Source organism: Parasteatoda tepidariorum, chromosome 3, assembly GCF_043381705.1.
Source record: "Parasteatoda tepidariorum isolate YZ-2023 chromosome 3, CAS_Ptep_4.0, whole genome shotgun sequence".
Lineage (NCBI taxonomy): Eukaryota > Metazoa > Arthropoda > Arachnida > Araneae > Theridiidae > Parasteatoda > Parasteatoda tepidariorum.
The window spans coordinates 101,987,916-102,013,297 of NC_092206.1; the positions used below are offsets into that span (position 1 = coordinate 101,987,916).

Consider the following 25,382-nt stretch of genomic DNA (forward strand, 5'->3'; position numbering starts at 1 on the left):
CATCGATTAGATATTTACTTCATTAGCGTTTAACGATAAAAAAAAAGAAAATCTTAAAATTTGCGAGATTTGTTTTCCTTTAAGTCTTTCGTGATCCAGATGACAGCTAATTACTTTTCTTAACAATCAGAAAGGTTGTTTGTCTGTACGCCATCTAAAGTTGATAGATAAAATTATTTGGAGCCTTTCAATCAACTGACTTCGTGCGTCAGAATATTTAACCTTGAATTTAATTAATATTTTGCTATATCATTACATGGTGTCCACTTTTATTGAAATGAGAATATTTATTTCAAAGAAAAAAAAACCCATTTATTTATAATCTATATTTTTCTGACAAAGAGAGTAATTCAAAGGTCACATTCATCTCAAAGAAATTGGTTCGGCACTGAATAGTTAATAAGATGCGAAATGGCTGTGACTTTCATATGAGGTATAAAATAAAATCTTTCCAGTTGAACCATAATATCGCCTTAAATAAGATACACGATTTAAAATTTCTAGCTCTTTTACTTTTAGTACATTTTATCGAAGTTAAAAAAGCACCTTTATTGTTATTGGACTTTAAAATCTTAAGAAAAATACTTCACTCATTTGTGAAAATTGATGAATTCAGTCCATATTTTCAAATTTTCCTAGCTCTCTACATTGTAACTTTAAATATTTATATTCCTGTTTTCTATGTATTACGAATTAGTTTGGTTTTATTGGATTTAAATAATATACTATCATTAAATTTCCTGCTCCACAAAAATGTTAAATAAAACTTGCATCACACTATTTCTTACGACGTATAAAATATGTATGCTTGTACATTTTTACCTATCTCACTCAAATTTTAATTAAAATGGTCTTTAACTGCATTTTGTGAGTCTGAAATATTGAGAGATAGAAATGGTTCAGATAAGAGGAAGAAGTTGTGTTCATTCATTTTACTTAAGTAACATACTGTGGTAGATTTCTTTTAATTTTCTGTGCTAAAGTTATTCAAGACTCGGTCAATGAATGAATAGATAATATGTTTTTATTTATTTCTGGGTATTATATTTTGCTCTGTTTATTCAGATCCTTTCTTGATGCTTAGTGGTTGCTGAGTAAGAATACTGTAGAGAGCTTTTCCAATCAACATCATGCTGTAAAAAAAGTAATGAAGAAAATAAACAAAATGTATTTCATATGAATCAGGTAAAATGCCTGTATAAAAATATACAATGTATAATAATGTGTATTGCATGCTTGTAAAATGTATAATATTTGGATTTCCTTACAAATTGCTTTTTTTAAGTATTATAAATTTTAGTATTTTTATTTAATACATGTTAGGTGAGTTATTCAAAAAATGACTTCGCTGTCTAGCCCTGAACATTATTTGTTATTGAGCTTTATTGTTCCTGTAGGCTATTTATCAAAGAAAGAATTGTTCCGAATCATTCAGTTGTATCTTAAGTTTATAAAATATTCAAGTACCAATTCATGATCCCAATTTTATTCTACTACATTTATTCTATGACGGTGGTTTAAAATTCCCATTGACAGCTGTTTTAAAACGTACTTAATTTTATTCTTCCTTTATTTAAGACAAACAAATCATCGCAGTTTAATGGAAATACTCTTAAATTTCTATTTAAATATAGATAAGTGATAATAGTTAGCGTTTGAAATATTTGAGGATTTGAAAGTGTTACGATCATATTCCATCTTCTTGCTATTTAGGAGGGATAAAAACGTTATAAAAAATTTATTTTTGAAAGGCTAGCAAGTGATAGAATTATTTTTGTGAACTTGGGTCTTGTAAAATTTTGTAAGAAGTGTAAAAATTCCTTCGGGTTTCCAGGGGTTGCGTAATAGCTTTTGAAACTCTCCACATTCTTTGTACCTTTTTATATCCTTGAACATCCGATATACAAAAAACAAAATTGAATCTGGTCTTATATTTTCCTATTCTACATGAAAAAAAGGAGACAAGATTTTAAAAATATTTAAATAGTTAATTTTGAGCATTGTATTAACTTGCACAAATATAATAACTTGTTTTGCGCTGATAAGCATTTTAGAAGAGTAAATGTCACCTTTCTTTACCTTCTCTTCCATATATCAAATTTCTTTTTAAACTCAATTTGCCAACAGGTCCCATCACAAGACACTTCATTTTCTTTCATTTGGATTTGTTTGTTCCTTGTAGGACATTTTGCAGCTATATCATAAAATCAAATTTTAAAGTAAATATTTTACATGACACAAACATTAAATGCACGAATAAAATTGTTTTGAAGCATTTAATACACAAAAGCATTTCACTTTTGAAAAAAAAAAGTTAAACAGGTTTCCATAATCAAAATGGAGGACAGAACGTTCGCCTTCCAATGAGGTGAATCGGTTTCGAATCCCAGCAATAGCTGTTCGATACGAATTTAGCAAGCGCTCACACTAACCCCAATGCCGACATAAAATATCCTCGGTGGTAGATGGATCATGGGTCCCCTTGCCATTAGGCTAACCGTGGGAGGTTTTCGTGGCTTTCTTCTACACGTAGCGCAAATGCGGGTTAGTTCCATCAAAAAGTCCTCCACGAAGGAAACTTTCTCCCTGTACTTAGTCCAGGAGTTCCCTTGTCTTCTGGATAGGGTTCAAAAATACACGTCGATGGAATTGAACATTAGTAGTCGTAAGCCTAAAAATTGGATCGGCTGTTCAACGACGGTTACAAAACAAAATAAAATCAAAATTGAGGGAACAAAAGAGTTCAAATAAATAAGAAGAAAAAAATGAATGTTACTATTTTGTGAACAAAACTTAATTGGTAAGTGAACCTTTTCTTTCCATTAAAAAATAGATTAGATTTTTTTTAAGTCGAGAGTATATATATTACTAAGAGCAAGATAGAAATATTTTATTTTTACCCCGAGAAAAACCATCAGGTTCATTTATCATAGCAATAGCTGGTTCTGTCCTGCTGTACTCGTATTTGTAGCATGCCGGGCTGTATTTTAATGGAGACACTCTGTGATATTTACTTGATGGTATCTGAAAACAAGGAATAAAATTTGTTTTAAATAAAAGTATTGAAGAAACCTATTTCAAATGAAACATATTACTGAATGGTAACTAATTGGTTTGATATAACTTTCAAATTAAGACCAAGCTCATCTCTACTTCATTTATCTTTAATTTCTTTTAAGATCAGCACTTAACAAGATGTAATTTAGAAGAGCTATATACACTCACAAAAACACAATAAACCTTTTTAATCCATTGGGAAAAAACTCAAATTACTTCCTTAAAAGGGATAACTACTTATTACACAGTAATTTAAATACCCTTTTGAGTTAAGGTTTGTAAAATAAATAAAAAATACCAATTTTTAATTTAATTTTATTTTTAAAAAAAAGCCTGCTTGGTTTCAGAAATAAAGCTATTTACATAATAATTATATTCTAATTTAGCTAATTTTTTAATTGTTATAAAAAATCAATAAAATACACATTGAAAAACATCTTTGATTCTGATAATGAAATTTACTTCTTCACATGGATTTTCTATCGATGATAAAAGTTCGAGATCTTCAGTATAGATAATACAGAAATCAAAAACACATTTAACACATATTCTGTTCATGATTTGGTTATTTTAAACCAAATGTACCATTAAAATAAATAAAACTTAGTATGTTATTTTTCCTGCAATTGAAATTTCAAAATGAAATTAAAAATCTGCTGCAACAAATGTTTCCGAAATGAGAGAAAATGTAGAAATTTCGTAAATTTAAGCAAAAAAGAAAAAAAAAGACTCTTTAGTAACTAAAGCAAATTTTTTTGCTGAGAAACAACAGGTAAACCCGTAGCGCGAGGTACAGAAATATTGAAAGTTAAAGGAAAGTTTTGTATGCATAGGTATAAGTAAGCAGATATTACTTCAATGCCTACACAGATTTTAGTGTACTTTAAATGTATTTTTTTAAAGAATAATTAATCGTGATTATTCGAGTATAGCTCTGAGTGTTATAATCTCACGTCTTAATCATATTCAAAATTATAGAAACTAAAATGTTAAACATGGTAATTTATTTCTTCAAGACAAGCAAAAGGTTTTCGCTGCAAATGAAGTATCGTTGCAGAAAAACTACTTTTACAGAGGCTACTTCGCTTTAACATACGTCCCTTTTGATTGAGCTAGAAAATATTTTTTCCAAATTATAAAAAAACCCAGCTTTAAAACAAGGAGTAAAACTAGTTTAAAGTATGCGGTAGAGTCACTACTACAGGTAGATCTCGCATTTTGTGTAATATATTGTATATGTATACCATCATCCCTACCCGATAGCATATAATATTACCAATACAGCAAAATTAATCAAATTTTAGGAACGAACTGTCAATCAGGCTTAGATATCAAAATTTTAAATTTCTAAAAAAAAATTTTTTAGACAGGCGGTTACTCTACTCAGGCTCAAATAAAATAGCTTTTAGAATAAAAAAGCTGACATAACTCACCGTTATTGAAAAAAATAAATAAATAAAAAATAAAAAAATGACAACTACTGAAATATATCACTATATTTAAAATTCAGAATATTCACCAACTAATAGTGCCTGGAATTACTTATATAAAAGAGAAAACTTGGTTAAATGTACTAATTGACATTTTTAAATAGCCTAAAAAGTGAAAGATGTAATTTAACTTAAAAATGATAGTTAATATTTATAAGCAAACTTATTATTTAAACAATTTATTAATTAAAGGAATATAAAAAATAAAAATATGTAAAGTGAATCCACTTACGTGACCATTAAATCATGGACATTATTCAATTCTTCAGAACACCGTTTACTTTAATATTTCTCCCAGTTGACATTACATTTTTTTTTAAATATTACTTCCTAAAACTTTATGGATTTACAATGAAAAAGGATTGGGTCAGAACAGATGAACCTAATCGGATTCTATCCTCCTTCTAACGGAAAATTGCTTTTCAGGCACACTGTATGTAATCTGCAGTTCTTCTAAAAAAGAGCTGAAAATTCAGCTAGAGGAATCGCCATTTTTAAATTTAGATTCATGGAACAGCTAGTTGCTCCTTCTGACNCTTTCGGCTTCACGAATTTCTGCTAGTGTCTCCTCCATCTACTCCTAGCTCCATGGCTAGTTGCTCCTTCTAACTAAACATACAATGCAATTAGCCCTTAATTTCAGCATTTTTCTTTCTATATAACTTCCCTTGCGATATTTTAGATGAGGACTGGTAGTTCTTCTTCAACCAGTATTCCCCCCCCCCAAATAAATAGTTATCGATAATTTTCTCCTTTTCTGGTGAGGATTGGTAACACCCACTCCCCTCCCTTGTCTTTCCTCCTGCGCTTTACATACACCACCAAAAAGAGTCAAAACATGAATACAAAATTTGAATTGTTTTTAAAATGTAAGGATTACAAAAATCTTGTTGTTGTTCCTTGTCCTTCAATTGTCTGACTCCGTCAGACAAGATCCAATAGGCTACCAGTAAGTTGTTGACCCTCAAAAAGTCGATGACAAGAAGTGGAGTAGCGTATAAGTCTTCCTTGGAAAGGCCCAAACAGTCAAGGATATGTTCGGCAGAGGCCTGCTGGGCTTCACATTTGGAGCAGACTGCAAAAGTCTTTCTTCCTTCAAAGTGCGAGAGACTGTTCGTGTGTCCACTTGCCAATCTGGAAATTGGTTCATATAGGTGATAGAGAGTCTCAAACATATGATATGAACAAGTGAAGAGCCCGGTTCCTTGGCCGCATACCAGTGTGTGTGGGGGGGGGGGATCCTCCACTTTTTGATAGATGGCTTTTGATTTTGGACTGAATCTCTGAGTAGCTAAGGGCTGAGGACGAAGGTGTTGAATGACTACAGCCCTCCTTGGCCAAGCGATACAAAAATCTTTCAAGAATTAATTAAAATTGTTAAAAATATATGTTAATTGTTACAAGATGAATTGGCTTTATGATTTAAATATTATAAAAAGATAATACTCGTAAACTAGTAGAAAAATAAATAAAACGTAAGGCACTGTCAAATTTGTAGGAAATTTCCCCTTTAGGCTCTACTTTTTCATTAAATAATTTCAAGAAAACTTATTATTTTTTTCTAGGTAGGAAAGAATGCGCCTTAGTTGCATGAAATCGTGCTCACGGTGCGCAATATATAAAATTAAACGTCTTATTACATTATTTTCAGGGCCGAATGTTTAGCCTCGTATTGAAGAAAAATAAATAAATAAATAAAATAGGAAATTTAAAAAAAATGAGAATAACATTTTTCAAAACAATCTTGGCAACATTTCTCAAAATAATAATAATAATAAAATCAGGAGGTCTTTTGAAACTGTATGCAGCTATAAAACTATTTTCAAAAATGGCAAACATCAAATTAAATAAAGTACATTCAAGTGTAAAAAAGGTAAATCTCATTGCAATACAATGATTAAATATACTTATTTTTAATTTCCGAATTTGTTTAGAACGAAAAGTTTTGAGTTTCCAATGTAATTTTATGACTGGAACACTGAATAACTCATAATAGCTTGAGATCTATGAAGAGAAAATTTTTGTAGTAAAAAAATAAATTATTTAGTTAACATTGTCTCATCTAGTTATTTACATAAACAAGTTCAAGATTCCTTTTATTTAGCAAAAAAATTTAAAAATGGTTTCAATAATTAATGTTTTGAATATTTTTGTAGAAAAGTAATTTTGTGAATAGTCCTTCAATTCACCATTTAAAATCTCCAGTTTCATGTTTACTGAATTGTTGTACAGGATTGCTGCAGCTCATTTTAAAAAACAGATAGAATTATAAAATCAATAATTGCGAACTCTACAAGATTTGTTACTGGATTGGTAAAAAATAAAGCACCGTGGAGAATTTGATGATGTAAAAAAAAGTTGCTGAGTTTCTTTTTCATAAAATGACTGAACTAAGTCGGAACTATCAAATTATTCAATTTTTAATAATATTTATTATTTAAAATAGAATTTTGGATGAAAAATTCCAAATTTTTCAATTCTTCAAATCGAATATATCAAAATACAAATTTTTGTTAGCAGAAAATAGAACACACACAAAACAGGGATACCAAAACAAGAAACTAAAAAATCTGAACAAAATATATTTTAAGCACGAATATCAGGACAATTATCAATTTTTTATTGGTAGTTTTCGTATTGATAAAATTCTAAAATAAATAAAAAATAACTCCATAGTATAAATAAAAAATCGGAAATAAGTCCTTCAAAAATTAAAGTTGAATTAAAAATAGAACTTAAAATTAAACCAAACTTTTTGTCACATCAATTTATGTTATTTGTCAGGGAATAGCTGACCGGTCTGGGTTTAAAATAGCAGAATTACCAATGAAAAAATTAAAAATGTGATTTAGTGCAATATGAAAATAGAAAGGACAATGAAAAGACATATTCATTTATACTGCAGCATTTATAATGCATCTACAATTCATTTTAACCTCTTCCAATAATATTCATTCTTGGTCTATTCCAAAAAAAATAAAAAAAAAAATAAAATTCACGCGCGACGTTTTCGATATTGGCGTTGCATGTTTCATTATTTGATTTGATTTCTAACTTTTTTCAGCCTCGTCAAATTCTTGATAATATTTCTTTATGAGGTAATGTTTGCGTTAGTTAAAACTATTTATGTTCAAAATAAAAAAACATATACCTAAGTTCCGAACCAGCACTTCGAAAGACCATCCTTCTTCTGATCCCTTACAGAAAACAGAAAAGGAGGGAAAGCAAATCACACTACCAGCTGCTGTTTTGAGAAAATAAAATAGCGGTAACTTGGAAAAAACAAAGAAAAGGGGATTTTGAAAGGGATTTTAACAAACCGATTCCCTGTCGTACACGTTCGACTTCCGCTGCGAGATGCCTTTTAACTACCGACTACACTACATTTAACCCTGTGAAACAATGTTTCAAGAAATGAATTGTTTTACCGAATAAACGTCTTTGCTACGAGACATTTTTAGGCTGTTCCTTTTTAATCTGTTCATGACCGGCTAAAAGAAAAAGAACCCACCTACTCTCTATACGGGACCGGGTGATTTTTACAGTTAAGCTCATTTAAAAAAAATCATATAGAATCCATACTGCTATTAGATACACTGAAATTTATAGTTTATCATTACTTATAGTACCTGTAAGAGAATGTTCTTGATGTGTAAAAAAACATTTTCAAAACTGACCCAAAACATGCAAAACAATATTCATAAAACCACCAAACGATAAGTCTACCCCCACATAAACCAATAAGCATTCCTTTTTTCTCCCACCCTACTAAAATATAAACTAAAACACTGAACACGGTAATTCATGTATCCAATCTTTTCGAAAGAACCGATTGTTTACATATTTAAATATACCGAAATAGATTATTAAAATAATAATAATAATAATAATTGGAACCGAAAAGGCATATTGAAGATCAATCCTCTGTATTACATTATTAAAAACTATAGCCAACTGCGAGCACCACTTAAAGTTCGTTTGAAAATTGTTCTATAAGCTCGTCTCATGTATGATACAGTGAACCGTAGAGAAATAATCGCATCATCAAGGTCTTGAAGAGAATAATTATAATTTTAATAATATAATTCATTTAATTAAAGAATTTTATTTATAATAATAATAATAATTTCTTCAAACATTAATTTTTTAAATTTTTTTATTTATTTTGAAGTGATAATAAATATTCCTTTAAATGTGTATCTTAACAATTATTATAGTATACAAAAGTGAAATTTATTAAGAAATAAATATTTTATATCAGGGTACATTTTAAGATTCATGTCCCACAGATTCCACCCCGGAATTTCTGACCTCCCCCCTCATCAGTATTAAAACTGGTACTCTATGGTTTATAATGTAGAATCTCTGTCATATTTTAATTTCCTTCAGCACGATTATATCATAAATATTTATAGCTTCAATGAATGAAGTGCTTTTTTGTGTGTGTATAAAGTTTCAAAAAGTTGTGTTTTTTTTTAAAATTCTAATAAAAATAATTAAATAAAGATAGAATTGCAAGAATTTATCAAAGGCTTTCGAATTTCTTTTTATATTATGCATTTATGTAGAAACATAAAGTTTTCTAATGAATTCCTATTTTGTTTATCGCAAATTTTAGTTTTGCTATACGTAAAAAGTCTTTCTGTCATATTAATAATATACTTCTGTTTAATTAATTCTGTTATATGATAAATTCTACTACATATAAACATATAAAAGAAAAATAAACGCTTTTAAAAATTTCAGTTTAAAAAGATTGATAGAGGTTGCCATCCTTATCAAAAAGTATTTTTTTAACATTGAAATAAGTTTAAGAAAAAGAAAAATGGTAAGAAATTAAAATATTTAAAATACGATAGCAATTTATTTTGCAAAATATATATCGCGATTACTGTGGTTACTCTTAGTGAATTAAAATATAAGCACTTTATAGAGCTTTAAAAAAAAATAAAACGATTACAAAAGAAATTCAATGAAGCACAATAAGAGAAATCTACGTTTTTTAACATAGTCTGGCTCTGAAACTGTTTAGACGAGAGTGCTGTCCTTTTGTAGCGTTTCGAGGGAGTAAAAAAGTTTTTTTTAAATACGCTGTATCATTATAGTGGAAACTTTTTACATGCAAGGTAACCAATTAAATCCTTGCCGTTTTGAACAACCAAAAAGAAATTGAGTTACAGAAAGTGAAACCCATTGTTATTCTTCGAAGTAATCTCTATCGGCATTCCACACCTTCTGCCAACTATGCAATCGCTTGCTGTAAAACTCGGGAGTTATGAACGAACAGAAGTCTGTGAGTGCTATGCGAATCTCTGCTTCAACGGTGAAGAATTTTCCATGAAGATGAGTGTCCAGGGAGTGTTGACTCCTTTTCTTGCGATGCCTGTTACGCATGTTCCTATTGATGCGAGTACAGGACCGCAGTGACAATTTGGGCAGTCAGCAACAGCTAACAGTAAACCACATGACTAGTCCACCTGACACAAAGTATCATCTTGCGTCGGGTCCATAGATGGTCTCGTGATGAGAGAGACAGAATCCTGAGGTGACAACTAATGTTTGGAACACTTGAGTGTGTCATTAAGATCCCAATTTTTTTCATTGGTAAGTATTTGATTGAATAAGGATGCGATACGATGGCGAGGAAGCACTGACATATAGGCTGCTATCCGTTCTTTTTTGCAGACTTCCAACAGTGTGTACGGAACTCACATGCTCAGCCTGTATGTCTTGCCTAAGCGTTGCAGAAGACGTCCGACTCTTTTATCGGAAACACGTTAGACTACTGTCCTACCTGTAGGGCTTCAGTATCCCGTGGAGGGCCATTGTGAGGTTCGACTATCTCAATGGAAAAGGTCTAATCAACATAAAGGAAAAACCACCCGAATAAATTTTAAACCATCGCCTTGCAGTACGATGCACACACAGCACAGCTTTCACAGCACTATCACCAAACTTTTGACGTATTCGGTGACTTGATGCAGCTGATAAGTCCAGTTTAAAGTCGCTAAGCAATCAACACCGAACGAGTTCATTTCATACTTCCATTTGTCTTCTGTATGAGTTACGGTGGGCCGTAGTAACCCAGCTATTAGAAAATCGTGCTCCGAATCGGATTGGCCGGGGTTCGATCAACGACTCCACTATGTCCCACCAAGTACGAGCGATATACGGGCTCGTAAAATTCGTGGAATTGAAAGTCCTGTCATAGGTCGCTGACCAGTACCATGGGTACAGGAATCTGGAGAAAATAATATCCTCCCTCTCCATATCTAGTATGTCTAAATTCAGGAAGTGGCCCCACAAATGAGTGGTGCTGGCATCTATTCTTGAAATTCTGGGCTAAGACGTACTGTCATCTTTGCGGTGTTCCCTTGTCAAACGAAACTTGCACGTTCCTGACTTAATTCGCAGAATGGCTAATGACTGAGGAGCTTGGCTTGTCCAAGTGTCATTAGAAGCATCATTTAGTTACAATCGATTAATGTACCAGGTGAGGTGACCCTGCTTTTTAAATGACTGATATTCCTACTTTCGACCGAAAAGATTTTAAATCACGTGATACTCTCATTTGTATACCTATTCTAATTTCATTCAATGGCAAAGCTAAAACGGCAGGAACTTTATTGGTTACTTTGTTTTTCTCTGTGTCAATGCAGTTTCTGCAAAAGGTTTAACATTGTTGCCCACAGTTACTTGGTAAATAATTACGAAATTTAGTCTGAAGAATTATTCTGGTTTCGTAAAAAGACTTAGAAAACTCCACTTTTATTTACCCATTCTTTAAAAAGTGGATATTTTCGAAACATTCAGTAATTTATATTGGATGTTTCTTACCATGACACTTTGACCTTCTCTCAACTCTATTGTGTGGTTAGGCTCTAAAAATATTTCTACAGAACCTTTCAAGACCTCTAGAGATGCATTATCGAATCCATTACTTATATAGTTCACCAAATGAAAACCTAGTTAGAAAGAAAGAGTGAAAAATGTATTATACAACTCATAGCTAATTGAGTTTTATTTTTTTAACATAGGGTGTTTCGCAATTTCTGTTTATTACTTAATAAAAGATTTTCATATCTTCCTTTTTATAAATAAAGAAAAAGAACCTCGTTTCATTCCAATAAAATAACACTCATTTTATTTTAACAGAAAAAACTTTTCATAAAACATTTCAATAAAGAATTCTATCACTTCACTATAAAACCTTTGTTGCAATAAAAATATTCATTTCGCACCTATGAAAAACTTTCATTTTATTAAAATAAAATGATAACTTCCACTTCTATAAATTTAATTTATTTCATTTCAATAAGAACCTTCATTTCACCCCAATAACAAAAAGTTCATTTAATTTCATTTAAAAAAAAATATTGTTTACTTCATTTTATTGAAGAACAGGAGAAATATGTGCCTTAATTATAAAATGTCAGAGCAAGTTGTCCCGTCAACAAATTTCATCTTACTAATAATAGAAAGGGTAAATAAGGCAAAAAATAGATCAAACTGAATCTCGTTTAAAACACTATAGATTATTTTAATTAACTAATCAAAATACTTTTTTGGGAGGAACGTGTATCTTATATTAATAGAAGACATTTAAAAATTAGTGCCTGTGAGAAATGTCATCTTAATAGTTTACGTTGATGTTATCCTGAACTGCGTAAAAAATTATTAAATTTTTATTGTGATATCCTAAAAAGCGGACTCTAATTTTATCAGAAATATTTAAATAATCATGAATGGCTTTGAGAGAAGAATTATTTTTGTCTGTAAATTTGTAAATTTTTTGTTTTGTATTAGTTGAAAAGTTCATTGTTGTTCCTTTTGTGAGCTTTAAAGAGTTTGTCCATATTATGTGCTCCGTTCTCATTGCAGAAATGATGTCTAAAATAAGATAGGAATGGATTGTACGAACATAAATCTAACTAGGATATCCAAAAAGATTTTGTGCTACGTAGGTTAAAACAAAAACAACTTGAATAAAGCGCAAGTAAAAGTACTGAAACTGATATACTGTAGTTACGGTTCGAGTGTTTAAACACCAAATGACAATAAAAGAGACAAACACGCACAAAATGGTTGAAATTAGAAGAGGCAATACATCATCCCCGGCAATCACATGGTGCAAAAAATTAAATTATAAAAGATTTCATCCAAACATCGGGAAAGGAAGGGATACTACAATTTTTGGCTATTAAACACTGCTCTTCCTCTACTGACCTTGATTTCAGGAAATCATTCCCTATTTTGGAAAATTTTAATAATTTAATGAATGATCTTTCTAGTATACCGACCTTTTTCGATGTTTGGATAGCTAATCTACCTATTATATCTTTCAATCAACATCTATTTATTTTCTTTTATTATTTTGTTCAAGCTTGTTTCTCTATCCCAATTTCTTTAAACCACTTTATATGTCAAGTCACTTTACTACTCTGATTTTGAGCTGAGGAAAGTTCTTGTTTATCGAACCAAAACTATAGTATGTCCAAATCTGTTTCAGATTTGTGTTTTATTTCTTTTATTTTTTTTTCTCTATGCAAATTTATGATATAGTAATACCATATGGCTAACTCTGTTATGATTTAATGAGGGGAGTTAGCCTACTGCTCAAATGCAAATATAATGCTTTATTTCAGGAAATCTAGAGTACTTTGAAAACTTAACACATTTATTTTATTATCTTTCCCCTGCTAGTGGCATCAGTGAGTAGCAGTAAAAATTGAACTCGAAGTTGTTAGTCATTGAAGGCAATAAAATTTAATTAAACTTTTTTTACAGGAAATTTATAATTTAAAATATTACCGGGGAAATCAGCCACGAATAGAACGTCTACATTTTCTGATTGATTGAAAATCCTGTTTTCCATTGCCATTAAATTCGCTCTCCATTCTGTCAATTCCGTCTGCAGTGGAAGGACCCACGTGACCTCTTTGAATGGCGACCACTTGGCGGACAGTATGTCCACAGTTGGATCATACACTCTAAGAAAAGGGATGGAATGAAATGGAGAGAAGAAAAAAATTTATCTGGACTTCTTGCTAAATACGTATAATTTGAAAGATGTATGTAAGAAAAAATGATGACAAAAGTTTTCGTATATAAATGTGTTACGAAACAATTGTATATAAATGAAATTTTAACTGTATTAATAATAAATAAGGGCAACAATTTTAGTGTGTGTAAAAAATGGTAATTGAGATTTTTTAAATAAAAAACAAAAATACTTTAAGAAATCGGGCAATACTATGCTTCTTATTTCATCAAAAGATACACTTTCTCTCCTATTCACTATCATACGTTAATCCGATTGTATGTTTCAAATTTTTTTCAGTCTCAATAAAATTTTTAGTTAAAATAAAATGATCTAACTCGCGTTGAAATGATTAGTATCAACAAAAAAATTGGTAATTCATAAAATATTCATATGATAATTATGATTATTCAATTTTCAATCAATGTACATAAATTGCAATTTTTAAGATTGAACTGTTCCATGTTTACAAACTTTTTGTTTCTTTTCTCCCCCCCCCTTTTCTTTTCTAAAAAAAAGAGAAAAAAGAATTAGAAGAAAGTGAAAAAGTTATCCCTGGCAACTAAACTTTAAATACATTTGATGACGAAGTTTCAGGGCGGCCTTTCACACAAATGGCTCTGCAGTTTTGAAAAAGACAGAAACAGAAATATTTATTGGTTCAAAGCAGCTCATTCTAAATTCTATTGATATTTATGTTACATGCACTAAATATTCGCTATTTATGCGATATAATTTTCCATTTAAATATAATTAGCACTATAATAACTCTTTTCATCAAATCCTCTGATTATATTAAACAATTTATGAATCAAAAATTATAGGGATTGCTCTTGTTAAATTTTTTCTTGGACAATTCTATGTTTTGCATGTAAGAAAATAACAGATGATACATTTTGTTACAGAAATATTTCATAAAAATATAAAAAAAGAAAATACTTAAACAGGTGAAAAAGTGTTTTAACGATGGATAAATACGCGTTAAGTATGTACTTTAATTTATTATTTAAAAACTCTATTATTTATTTATTATTTAATTTATTATTTTAGCAAAGTCTTTCTCACAATTAAATACAAGTAATCTACAGCCATTCGTGGAGGATAGTTATCGTTCTATTTAAACTTCATACTTTTTTCTTCTTCTTTTTTTTTTTTAAATTTGGAAAAATGTATACAATGTTTAAATTACTTTTGATGTTACATTGGCTCATCATTTGACCGAAATATCATCAAAGTTTAACTCTCACCTTTTAAGAACTACATTTATACCTATTCCCTCAGTAATCTAAATACGAATAATACCGTCTTAATGAATTACGTGAGAAATCTCTAGCGTTGAAATTAAATCCAATGTTTAAAAATAACAATACCTGCTTCGATCAGTAGGGAAGTGAGGGTAAAATAGATTCAACAAATGTGCGGACTTCCGTTGATTTAAATATCCCATTTCATCTGTATGTTTATCTCTTGAGTGTGACTGAATGTATAATATACTCTAAATAACTGGATATCTTTAGTATTCTCTGTCGGATGACATCACCTCCGTTTTACCATACCTATTATCATTTATCCTACTAATTGATGTGGCACCGAATAATATATTTGTGATTTTTAAATCTTGGCTTTAATGAAATCTTAATAAACCTTATACTGACCTTTGAATGAATCGCCGGTTGAGAGAGAGCCAGACGTCGACGTAGACTTCAATGTTTTTCATTTTGTGTTTCTGATACATTCTCTCCTGTATGCAGTGAGAAAATTGCTTCACCATATCTGCATGGTGAGTCCATCTGTGACTCCTAGTCCATGCCTGCAAAAAAAAATAAATCAATGTTTAAAGACGTTCTGCACCGTGAAAAAAAGTTTAGCGTACAAAAAATGGTGATGTTGTGATACAACTATTGATTCTTGGGGTTCATAGTTTAGAGAAGCCCCCAAGAACATTTTTTTGCACTATTTGGCGTATAGTAGGTAGAACCATTTTTGGTAATCGATAACACTTAAATTTAGAATTACAGTAAGATGTGATAGACCTAAAAGTTAGTAAAGTTATTTTCACGATGCAATATAAAGCAAGAATCATTAATTTAGGATGCATATATACATAAATTTAAAAAAATAAAACTTGTTTGCTAATCTAACATGCATACAGCGCAGAGAAAATTCTAAGAGGAATTCGAATTAAGCATTAACAAGAATAGAAGCGAATAGAAGGGATCTATTACAAAATTATTTAAAGCTATTGACAGATAATTAAAATGTTATACATTATAGATAATAAAAATCACCTATAATAATTGCAGATAATAAAAATTAAAATGTTATTTTTATTACACAACTAAGAATATACATAGATTTTGAAACGGTGAACTTTTGTATACGTAGATATTTAGTAGCTTAAAAGAAAATAAGAAATTCATGCCAAAATGAGGGCTTTTCGGCAATGAAAACGATTCACAAATGGTGTGAATACGCTCTTTACGATTTCTTCATTATTGGTGTGATGCCATTATAAGCACCTATCTCTTAAATTCGTATAATTTCATAAATTTAATTGTTTAAATCATTTTTAATCCTGCTATAATTAAATTAAATCAATTATTTAATTTTTGTCCCTTTTTATGGAATGTGAACACTTTTATTTTTTTCTTAACAACCAATGCAACTACTGACTTTTTATTCAATACACAAGTGCATTACTTAATAATTCTATGTTACGACAAAACGATTATCAAAATTATTTTTAACTTCATTTTCTTAAAACTGCTTTATTTTTTACCGCAAAATTATTTCGGTTGCAAAGTTATAATAAATTATTACAGTCTTTTTGGTGATTAAAATTTGTAGCCAGTTTATTTAAAATTTATTTCAATAACTCGGAGTTGGCTGTATTATTTATCGATAACGCGCTAAATTTTCAATCTCTTCTCATGCTTTTAAGCGTTGGTAAATAGGCATGATAAAAATTTCTGCCCTTATATTTTGACTCGAATCATTAAAATCTAAATGATTGTCTAAATTTGCTGTTGTTTTGCTTGGAGATGTCCATGCATGACAAATCAGTGATTATCAGGTTATATGGCCGGAAACTTGGAAATTTCTCTGCGATGTTTCGATATTATTTTCATTTTATTTTACAACTGATGTTACTATTTATGATAATTGGTTTCTCACATAATATAATAAGCAATTCATTCAAAATAAGTTCACATTAAATAGGGCTCTTTAAAAACAATTTTTATTTCATAAATTTTACACATGAAAACACAGTTATGTCTAAACGTTTAAAAAATTTAGAAATTTTGTTATTTTACAAAACTTTATTGATTTGCACAAATACCTTTGTCTATGTGTCCGATTAAACTGAAATAAATTTATGAAACAAAAAAATTAAGCAAGATGTATATGAATGCATCATACAACTGTTCATAAACAACAGATTTCCTTCCTTTAAAATGAAGAGAATTTTTATATGCAGTTTAAAAAAGAAACTTAAAATGATTTAAAAATGATAAAAAAATTATAAAAACGGCTTTTCATCTTCTTGATTTTAATACTAGATAACTGTGATAGTTTAAATGTTAATACATTGCGTCGTGTACGCAAAGACGTCTAGAATCCTGATTACAGGCATTCTAGAACATATTAGTTCAGAAGTAGGTAAGGTTAAAAAATTATATTAAAAAAAAGCTGTATAAAATATATTTTTAGAGATTCCCTCAACCTCTGCTTAACACATTATCATAGAATTCGAAAGCTGTTAAATGTTTTTATATTATAGAAATTAGTCGTTATTCCTCACACTTTCTCCTTCGCCAACATATTTGAAAAGCTTAAGAATAAAAAAAAAAGTGCCGGGGCAATAAACTTAAAGCGATTAATAGCCAATACATAGATTCCTTAACTTTTCGTGGCGAATAATATTATAAACACGTGCATGTCATTTGCATTTTGATTTTTTGATGGACGAAGATGTCCTGCGGGGCTTTCCCCTGCAGCCATCACCAAGGATTCGAAATATGGGCAATTGGAAATAATAATCATCATCTTCAACAATTTTTATTAATATATTTCTTCGCCACCAACAGCCAATCCTTCTTCAATATCTACTGAATAAATAAATCTACTATTTCCTTCAATAACCTTCTTTTACAATTAGTCTCTTTAAAGAGCATTGTGATGACGGTTCAATTTGGTGTTGACTTGAAAGAAAATATGCTCCTTAACATAATTCTTTGGATTATTAAACTCCAAATTCGTATTGACAATAGACCATAATGTATTGAAAGACTATGTGTTGTGTTCCTTCACTGTCGAAAAATATTTATCAAAGAAGGAGTATGTTTTCGTTTCCATTCCATTTTTTTATTAAAAAATCTTTTGATCTCAATGGAGAGATCTTCCATGAGAGGAAACAAGTTTGGCTGATAAAGTGACTCTGAAAATGAAGTAATTAGTTTTCGACTTTGACGTTTCGGCTATTGATGTCTTAATGTATCATCCTCATTTAATATACTCGAAAAACTGGGGAAGAAGTATTAAAATAAATCTGTCAATGCTAATTCACCAAATTTTTCTTAATGAAATTAAAAAAAAAAAAATCTATTTTATTCTTGTACTATATTACTTTATTTTTGATATTCTACTTTATTCCTATAACTTGTGCCATAAAATATAGTTTTAAACATTCTAATGTTTTGCAATGCATCTATCTGATCTTATTTAATATCGTTTTGCTACCTGGGATGAGTAACGTCAATTGAAAGGCGCAATGAATGCCGTTGATTCAAGGAGTTAAAAAAGCAAGTCTAAAAAATTTACAAACTGCATAAAAAAAAAAGAAAAAAAAGAAAGAAGACAAAAAACGCGAAGCAAATCGGTATACTTGTCTTAGAGTTTTAGCGTTTATACATTCTACTACGCATACACACAAGAATGATTTCAATTATATATACAGTACCGTCTTTACGCATGGGCACACACGGGCAGTGACCGAGGGCCCCAAGCACTCAGGGGGGCCCTTGAGAATCTTACTTTTAATAAATTGTATTTGAAAAAACAAAATGGCCTTATATATTTTTTAAAATAAATATATTCTATTGTATAAAGTGTGTACAAATAGTGATTGATTATCATACAAACAACAATAATTTGAATAGTTTATCCCCAAGAAAAATTAAAAAGGCTAATTTTCTACTTTCTAATGAAGTTTTTATGTGGATTCAGTTTTTTGGGGTAATCATTTAAATTTGTTCAAATTAATGCATGTGTCAAAAATGCTTTATTTAATGTATGTGAAGTTTTTTACTTCGATTTTAAGTAGCATGATCTGTTATAAGGTTCCAAAGCATTTTTGTGCCCGAGGTACTGCATGCTATTAAGGCGGCCCTGTATATAGATAAATGTTTTAGTATAGTTGAGGAAAATAAAGTACCTCAGGGTCGAGATGGTATAAATGATGCGTTGTTTTGTCGACTACCCTGACGGTAGTATGAACATATCTCCAGTTGTGCACCATCATGTCCCAGGAGTAACCGTACAGTCCTTGCGTCCAAGTGTTGTAACCTTTGGTTAAAAAGTGGGAGTAAGGCAGAAATAACTGCAACACAAAGTAACTGCAAAAGGCTAAAGTTCTCGCTTTATGATGGAACTGAACACTCTGCCGGTCGATTTTTTTATCCTAGAAGAAGAAGATTTATCATGTTTATCTTTCACAGAGTAATAAAAATTGCATTCCAGCTATTATTTACTTTTAAACTATTATAGCTATTCAACTTTATTATTAGCTATTCACTTTTGATTATAAAATTTATTAGCTGTTCACTTTTAAACATTAAAAAAATAATTAATGGCGTAGGAAAGATTTTTTTTTTGGGGGGGGGGATGCGAGGAGTTAACAGCTTTTACGAAGTGTCGAAAAGTTGACGAAAATGAATATATACTTTCTTTTTCATATTATTTAATTTAAATAAATAAAACTACCGCTTGGACTAAATGGCAAGAATTTTATTAACAGAGAAACTAAAAAATTTTTTTCAGGAAAACAATTTTGCTTTTATTTACATTTTCAAATAGATAATTCTTTAGTTGTAAGCGTTGCATATTAGAATTCGCCGCTTAACTTAAGCTTAAATAATGCTTAAAGAATTAATAAATAAATAAATAAAACAATTTAAAATTATGTTAAGGTAATCAATCATCTAGTAAGGAACTAATATATATATATATATAGAGTAAAATATTAGTAAGTAAAATATTAGTGCTGCCATCTATGAGAAAAATTAGTAAAAATGTATAATTCGGAAATTAATTTATAAACCCAAAAATGGAGAAAATGTAATTAAATTTATTACAATGAAAAAATAAATAAATAAATAAAGTAAAAAAATAAAAAATAAAAAAAGTTGCTTAACAGATTAATTTAATTAACAGACAGAAAAGGAAAAAAAACATTCATTTCTCCATTCCATCATTCATAGGGTAACTTACTTAAAAGTCAGGCTTTATATATATATATATATATGTATACATATNAAACATATTCGCTAACATAATACATAAATAACTAAAATGACGATTAGAGATGGAGTACTGAAAGTTTTTGAAAGGGCCTCTGCCAAAAATTTTTGCCCCAGGGCCCCGAGGGGTGAAGTTACGGCACTGACTGTAAGATATATGATTTGATTCTATTGATCTATTGCTGCATCTATCTAATCTTATAGTATATTTGATACAGAATACTGTATAATATGATATGATAGAGAAGTACGTGGATAAATAATTAATACATTTGATTTTCGTTTCACTTTTTTTTAAAAAGATTATTCGGCAGAACCGTTTTCTCACAATAATATGCAAAAGTAGAAGAAAAAAAATATTATCTCTCTCCCAATTACTACTGATTTTTTAACATAAAGAGTGATTCATAACGATCACTTATTTCATAGAAAATTTAAAATCATTATCGCTAGAAAAAGTATAATCATTACAGATTCAAGCTGGCATACCTAACTGGCAATTATTGAGGAAGGAGGAATTGCGGGACAAAAAAGTGCTATTACAGGCAATTTTTAGATTTCGTTTTACCACTGTCAATCAAATTGATTTTAACATTGTTTTCCTCCCTTAAGACTGGATAGATTTCAATGAGATTTCCTCGTTGAAATGTTTATTCTCAAATAATTGAGGTTGTCTGAGTCGTAAGGAATTTTATTCTTATATAAGTACTATTCAGTATTGAAAAATATATATTTTTCAATACTGAATGCTCAATGTAAATGGCACCATTTTTTAAAAATTTAAATGCTGTAAGGAAAATATTTATCTTTAGTCATTTTTCCAAAATGTAATGAATATAATTCTGATGCTATGGACATTAATTGTTAAGGACTATATTTTAATCATTAAATAATTAATGTGAATACAGCATTATGATTTCTCATCTGAAGTTTTTAATTCTTGCTATGAAAACTTTTTAATTCTTATTATTAAATAAAGTTTGGTAAAAGGAGCTTTGTCACTTGCTTTCATTAATAATAAAATTATTTGTTGTCGAAAAGATAAATACTTTAGTTTGAAATTTTTTTGTAATCTTTGCATAGGGGGAGAAAATATTTAAACACTTACGCGAAACCTTAATTGGAAACAGTGCTGCCATCTAATGCAATAGAATAGCTTCACAAAATTAAAAGTTATATCTATTATGGGCGTAACCATTTGTACAGAGAATAAAACACGGTTTTTATGAATTATATCATATTTCTATTCACAAATTTAATTTTAAAAATGATACTAAAATGTTAGAATGAATTAAAAGCTCTACTTATTTTTTTATCTGCCTTCACACATGAAGAACATAAAAAAGAATATGTTTTCGTTTTCAGCAATGATAATGATATCATTATAATATTATTCCTTCATTCATTATAATATTAAGGAATAATCATTATTCATTATAATATTAAGGAATTATATTATTCCTTCATTTCCAAAACAAAATTCAAACACAGAAGAGGGGGAAAAAATTCTATTATTAATATATGGAGTTAAAGTAAAATTAGGAATGATTGTAGTATTGTTAATTGCGGCGGAATTTCTTTTCGGTTTTGTGTATGATTTTTTAGTGATGATTTGAAATAAAGAAAATAAATAAAAATCTGAATTAAAGAAAGTTGCTATATCACTCACAGTACCGAGAGGCATCAAGCACGTAGGTATAGTTTTTTCATGGGGGGTGTTTTGTGATTGAGGAATTTATTATCTAGATGTAATTTAATTAAACCAGTTACATACATACAAGTAAANATAATTCTACTTTTATTCATTTAATATTGTTAAATTTACTGTTTATTTTTGCTGCTGTCTCGGTGATAACGTTATTTGGTTTAGCAAAACCTGTTCACTTTATAATAATTTCATGAATTGGCACCAAAATGATCTTAACCCACTCAACATTGTAAATATTTTGGATTATTCAGTTTTATATAAAAACGTTTCAAAAACGTAACAATCTAAAATCGACTATAAAAAACGTTCATCAGATAACTTTCGGAATGCTAATTTATGGACTGAATCCCTTAACATGTTTTTAGTTCACTTGTGACGTGACGAACAGAAAGTAATTAATTATTAAAGGCAGCGCAATAAACACCAATTTTTGATTAAACAAAGCAGTAAGGAAGCAAACATCTGTGATGTTATTTTTTTAAATAATTAAAAAGAAAAAAACACCTACAGTTTATTTTATAATAATGCCTAATGTTAAACTAGTCAGAAAAATCCATTTTTCGCATTGAAATTTTTATACACATTTCAGGACCCTAACACGGATGCTTCTCGAATTAATAATAAAAGTGACAATATCAGACAGATTAACTTTTGACTGATATCAGACAGATTAACTTTTTAGTTTCCTCCATTTTGTTATAAAACTTTTTTCAAATTTCGCAGAATGAAATTTTTTTTATTCAATTGAATTGCACTTCTTTCAAGAGTTTGCTAATAAAGGTAACTTAAACGTATATTTTTAAATCAGTAAAAAAAGGAAAAAAACTATTTTATGAAATCTTTTAGGTTGACAAGAAAAATCGAAGAAAAATTTTTTTTTGCCCGTGAGATTGTTAGAAAAGTGCTTCATTTACTTCTTTGTTTTCAGCATAAATGCAATCTGCACTGGGATCAGATGATTGAGAACGCAGGAATGGAGACAAGAACTTGATGGGCCAATCAGAGGAACAGAAGATGGGCATCACAGCAATCATGACGTAGGGAAACATGCCTGAAAACAACCCACAGATTACAGTAAGGGACAAAATGAAATAAAGAACAGAATACAGGAAGGTTATTAAATATGTTTTTCGTCCAGTTTTGACACTATAGCAAAACTTAGAATTGCAATTTTTTTTAAAAAAAAGCCAACTTTACAAATCTCCGACTCTCATTTAATTGCTTGATATTTTGCTTCAATGTCTTCTACAACTATATGCACGTTTCGGAAATGAACTAACTGATAATGTAATATTTTACAGCTATTTTTTTAAAAAATTGTAATTTTGATAATTTTTACCAAACTAATTTTGATAATTTCAACAATATTAGCTCATATAACTCCCCGTAGGTAAGTAGTATTCCTTTTCTGACTGAAAGCATCTCTAGTAAATAAAAATACTGCTCTTTATACAGATATATGTATGACACCCGGTGTGTGAGTGGTAGCGTTTCGCGCTTCCGTGCTACAGGTCCTGGGTTCGATCCTCGGGCCGAGCAAAGGTTGACTCAGCCTTTCATCCCTTCAGTGGCTCGATAAATGAGTACCAAGCTTGCTTGGGAACTAAACACTGGGAGTTCCGCGTTCGGCTAACCACCTGACTGGAATATCTGCTCCTGTACCCCAGAGCCCAAGGTCAAGAAAACTGAGATGGGCTCAGTAGGCCTTGGCCTTCTCTCTCTCTATATATATATATATAAATAAAATAAAATAAATAGTGTGTGTGTCAAATTGCGGATAAACGGTAGATTCTATGAGTACGAAATTCACCATGAATCTGAATGAATGAGTAAAATTGCAAACTTTTTAAGACGCCCGATTTTCGATTTTTAAAATCAGAGACACTAAAAAAATGTAATTTTCTCATTAGCTTATCGGAAGGCCATTGTTACAAAATAAGCTATAGACGATCCAATTTTATCAAATATTTTAAAGACAACACCAGTGATGTTTGTTAACTTATAACTAATCAAAAACGTTATTTATTGAGCGTTATGCAATACTTTATTATTTTTTATTTATTACGCCAAGTTATCCGAAAGATCAACGTGATCGGGCTAGCATAAGCAGACAACGTCATCAGATTAATATTTCTAAGGTTATCTGAAACCACGTGTTAATTTTGTTTATAGTTGCGCTTTGAAAGCATGTTACTATAAAACTAAATAATTTAAAATCAACAGTAATTGAAATTAAAAAAAAAGTTTCAAACTTAAAGGCAAAACTAAGGGGAAAATGGTACTAATTCATCAATGATACATTTTGGTAACAATTACAAATTGAAGTGAAAAATGAGCTGTGTACTAAAAAGCAAAGTAAATAGAGAAATAATACTTATTCGCTCAAAACAGAGTAAAAAAATCGCATTATTGAGGCTTAATTAAGTACGGGAGAAAATAGCTAGATTGTGAAAAATTTTAAGTATCATTAAGTATCATGAGTTTCCTCGAGCAACAACATTATGCCAGATGATTTCGATTACATTAAGTCTATATTTTGATGGGATGAAAGACCAAAAAGTGTTTTGCTCAATATCATAACGTAAAGCCACTGAATGGTGCAGTAAATTATCTATATAATAATATTAAGAATTTGCGTCTGTATATACTGGATTAGGAATACCGTTAGCTCTAAAAATACGAGATTCAAAATTAATCTAAATGAGTAAAATTGTAAAGAAATTATGAAACCCGATTTTTGTTTTTAAATTCAGAATATGGAATAAATTCTAATATGGAATTTAATGTTTGAAATTCAGAAATGAAAGTTTTTCATTGTCTTAGTGATAAATGTTATTCAGCTCGTTAACGAGAGCGGAAAAATCTCGGCACACTATTATTGAAGCCAATGATGCATAATTCATTTTAGTAATAAATACTGAATGAAATTTTAAAAAAAATTAGCTATTAAATAATAAGGAAAATAAATGGAGAATGTGTACTTATTCGTACCATTAAAGGTCGCCATATTATTATTGACACCAACGAATCATAATTTTAGTAATGAAAACTACTGGCCCCATGGTATTTGACGCAGTTTAGGTATCAAATATAAATTTATATAGGTACAAAATATTTTAGATGCCGGTTACAGCTGCTTCAATACTGTACATTTTTAGGACAGATTTATTATATAGAAAGATGAGTTCAGGAGAAAGTAGCTTGACTGGGGTGAATATCATGATTTGCCTTGATCAACAGCATTATACCAGATGATACTGGATACAGTTAGTATTTATTTTGATTGGATGAATTACTAAAAACGCATTTTGCTTAATCTAATAATGGAAAGCAACCGAGAAGGGTAACAAATAATAATGATAAATAAAAAACATTAGAATCATTGTAACTTTATTATTTGTGTAGGTATTTGTCTGAATATTTTGTGTACGATTTTAGAGTCTTGTCCAGTACAGATTACGTCGATGCGTTCTTTTCTCCCCGCACGAAGAGCGGGCATTCAGCTATTGTATATATATATATATATATATATATATATATATATATATGTACCCGAGTTTACTCGAGAT

General features: G+C 29.8%; 1 protein-coding gene across 1 annotated transcript in view; it reads right to left on the bottom strand.

Moving 5' to 3' along the window:
• Positions 1-1,002: 1,002 nt before the first annotated feature.
• The window catches only part of LOC107438863 (gamma-glutamyl carboxylase), a 74,373-nt gene continuing 49,993 nt past the window's right edge, over positions 1,003-25,382 (bottom strand). The window contains exons 8-15 of the mRNA XM_021145580.3: positions 22,728-22,864; positions 19,022-19,267; positions 15,243-15,397; positions 13,359-13,537; positions 11,385-11,512; positions 2,901-3,024; positions 2,080-2,194; positions 1,003-1,133 (exon numbers count right to left, since the gene is read on the bottom strand). Coding sequence (XP_021001239.2) covers positions 1,058-1,133; positions 2,080-2,194; positions 2,901-3,024; positions 11,385-11,512; positions 13,359-13,537; positions 15,243-15,397; positions 19,022-19,267; positions 22,728-22,864 — 1,160 coding nt within the window. The 3' untranslated portion in view covers positions 1,003-1,057. The remainder of the gene's footprint in view (positions 1,134-2,079; positions 2,195-2,900; positions 3,025-11,384; positions 11,513-13,358; positions 13,538-15,242; positions 15,398-19,021; positions 19,268-22,727; positions 22,865-25,382) is intronic.